This window comes from Lolium perenne, chromosome 4, assembly GCF_019359855.2.
Source record: "Lolium perenne isolate Kyuss_39 chromosome 4, Kyuss_2.0, whole genome shotgun sequence".
NCBI classification, from domain to species: Eukaryota; Viridiplantae; Streptophyta; class Magnoliopsida; order Poales; family Poaceae; genus Lolium; species Lolium perenne.
This window is the reverse complement of record NC_067247.2, coordinates 256,343,257-256,345,383: the sequence shown is the minus strand read 5'-3', so window position 1 is coordinate 256,345,383 and position 2,127 is coordinate 256,343,257. Positions and strand designations below refer to the sequence as shown.

Sequence of the window (2,127 nt, the reverse complement as noted above, 5' to 3'; positions counted from 1 at the left end):
AAAAAAATCCTAGCACCGATTCCCGAGTAAGACGAAGGCCAATTAAATGCACATATAATATCGACGTCTACAACATCGGTCTTGTATGCATTTGTTATAGGATATCGAATTATTTCAGATGTTTATTTGTTTGTTTGCACACTAATGTACCAGTGCAGCCCTCTCGATGTATACATTCAGTTTCTTGCTTGTGTAATATGTCAACTTGCAAAGGTATAATTTTCCATTAACTATGTATGAATTGTGATATTTGTTTTTCAAAGTATATGTAATCAGTATATGTATTACCATGCATTTGATCCGTGTGTCGAAGTAACCATGGATTGCCTCTTCTTGTTCCATGAGCAGCTGCTGATCAATGGAGTCCAAGGGCATGAACGGCCAGTCCCCCAAGCCCAAGGTCGTCTTCGTGCTGGGCGCCACGGCCACCGGGAAGTCCAAGCTCGCCATCGCCCTCGCCCAGCAGTTCGATGGCGAGGTGATCAACGCTGACAAGATCCAGATGTACGACGGCGTGCCGGTAATCACAAACAAGGTCACTGAGGAGGAGTGTGCCGGCGTGCCTCACCACCTCCTCGGCGGCGTGCACCCGGACGCCGACTTCACCGCTGAGGACTTCTGCCGCGAGGCGTCCGCGGCCATCGCCCGCATCCTCGCCGCGGGCCGTCTCCCCATCGTCGCAGGTGGGTCCAACACCTACATCGAGGCGCTGGTGGAAGGCGACAACGCGGCGTTCCGCGCCGCCTACGACTGCCTCTTCATCTGGCTTGACGCCACGCCGGAGTTGCTGGAGTGGTACACAGCGCTCCGTGTGGACGACATGGTGCAGCGCGGGCTGGCGCACGAGGCGCGCGCCGTGTTCGACGCCGGGAACGCGGACTACAGCCGAGGCGTGCGCCGTGCCATCGGGCTTCCCGAGATGCACGACTACCTGCTGCTGTTGGAGCTAACTGAGCGCCAAGGCGCTGTGGCAGAGGCGGTCGACCTCGCGGAGAGGTTCGATCACGCCGTGCGCCAGATCAAGGCCAACACCTTCGGACTGGTGCTGGCGCAGCAGGCCAAGATCCAGCGCCTCAGCGGGATGGAAGGCTGGGACGTCCGCCGCGTCGACGCCACCATCGTGTTCGCCTGCATGGCCGCCGGCCTCGGACAGGAGGCCTGGGAGACGGTCGTGTGGGAGCCATGCCAGGAGATGGTCAAGCGCTTCCTGGAGACCCAGACTTTCATCCCCGATGCAGCTGACAAACTGCCTAGTGATCTGGAGTTGGACGAGGAGATGGCCAAGGTTTTTGTCGGGTTCACTATATCGCCAGATGCAGCCGGCGATGCCGTTCTGGCCCTGCCAGCGGTGCACAAGGACAAGGAGGCCGCGAAAGGAGCTGCCCCCGGTGAAGGCGACGGTGATGGAGGCAATGCCGGCATTGGAAAGGCTGGTCCAGATGCAGCTGGTGGAGCGGGGTCGCACGCAGTCTAAGCGACGACGTGCGTACTGCTACCCCACTGGTGCTTAGACTGACAGATGCACGGGAGATGGGGTGATACAAGGGTCATGAGCTTAAGCTATTGTTACTGTCTAATTTAAGGATTATTTCTGGCGTCTGAATAATTATGAAAAACTCATATATATGGATCCTTTAAAGACATTCGTGACATTATATGTCACTTGCTGTTGTTTCATATTATTTATGGATGTCTTTCTTAGAGATTACTTTATGGATTTTATGTTATATACATAGTATGCTCTCCACTGAATACTATTTTCATGGGTATATGTCTACGATCATCAGCATCGACTCTATTCAACCAAAAACTGGTTTGTTAGGTGCAACTTGATTGACTTGGAAATAAATATCTGTCACGCAGCATATATATGAATAGCAAATGCCTACTCTTCTGATAAGATGTAGAGGAGCTTTCACCAACATGATGCCTCCATCGACTCTCATTGTCGTCGTTGAATCGACTAGGTCAATCCTTATCTTCTACTGACATTCTTTGATGGTATATAGTATTGTGTCGAGGTGCGAAGGAGATCTGCGAGAGGAAAGCAATTCAAGGAAATTAATCCTTTATTGTTATGTGGTCCTTAATGATCAAGGCAGCATGTATCGATAGCAACGCCTTTAG

General features: G+C 52.1%; 1 protein-coding gene across 1 annotated transcript; it reads left to right on the top strand.

Moving 5' to 3' along the window:
- The first annotated feature begins 358 nt into the window (after positions 1-358).
- On the top strand, positions 359-1,542 carry LOC127329939 (adenylate isopentenyltransferase 3, chloroplastic-like). Its single transcript, XM_051356336.1, has one exon. The coding sequence runs from the start codon at positions 359-361 to the stop codon at positions 1,472-1,474; it is 1,116 nt and encodes a 371-aa protein (XP_051212296.1). The 3' UTR covers positions 1,475-1,542.
- Positions 1,543-2,127: the final 585 nt, after the last annotated feature.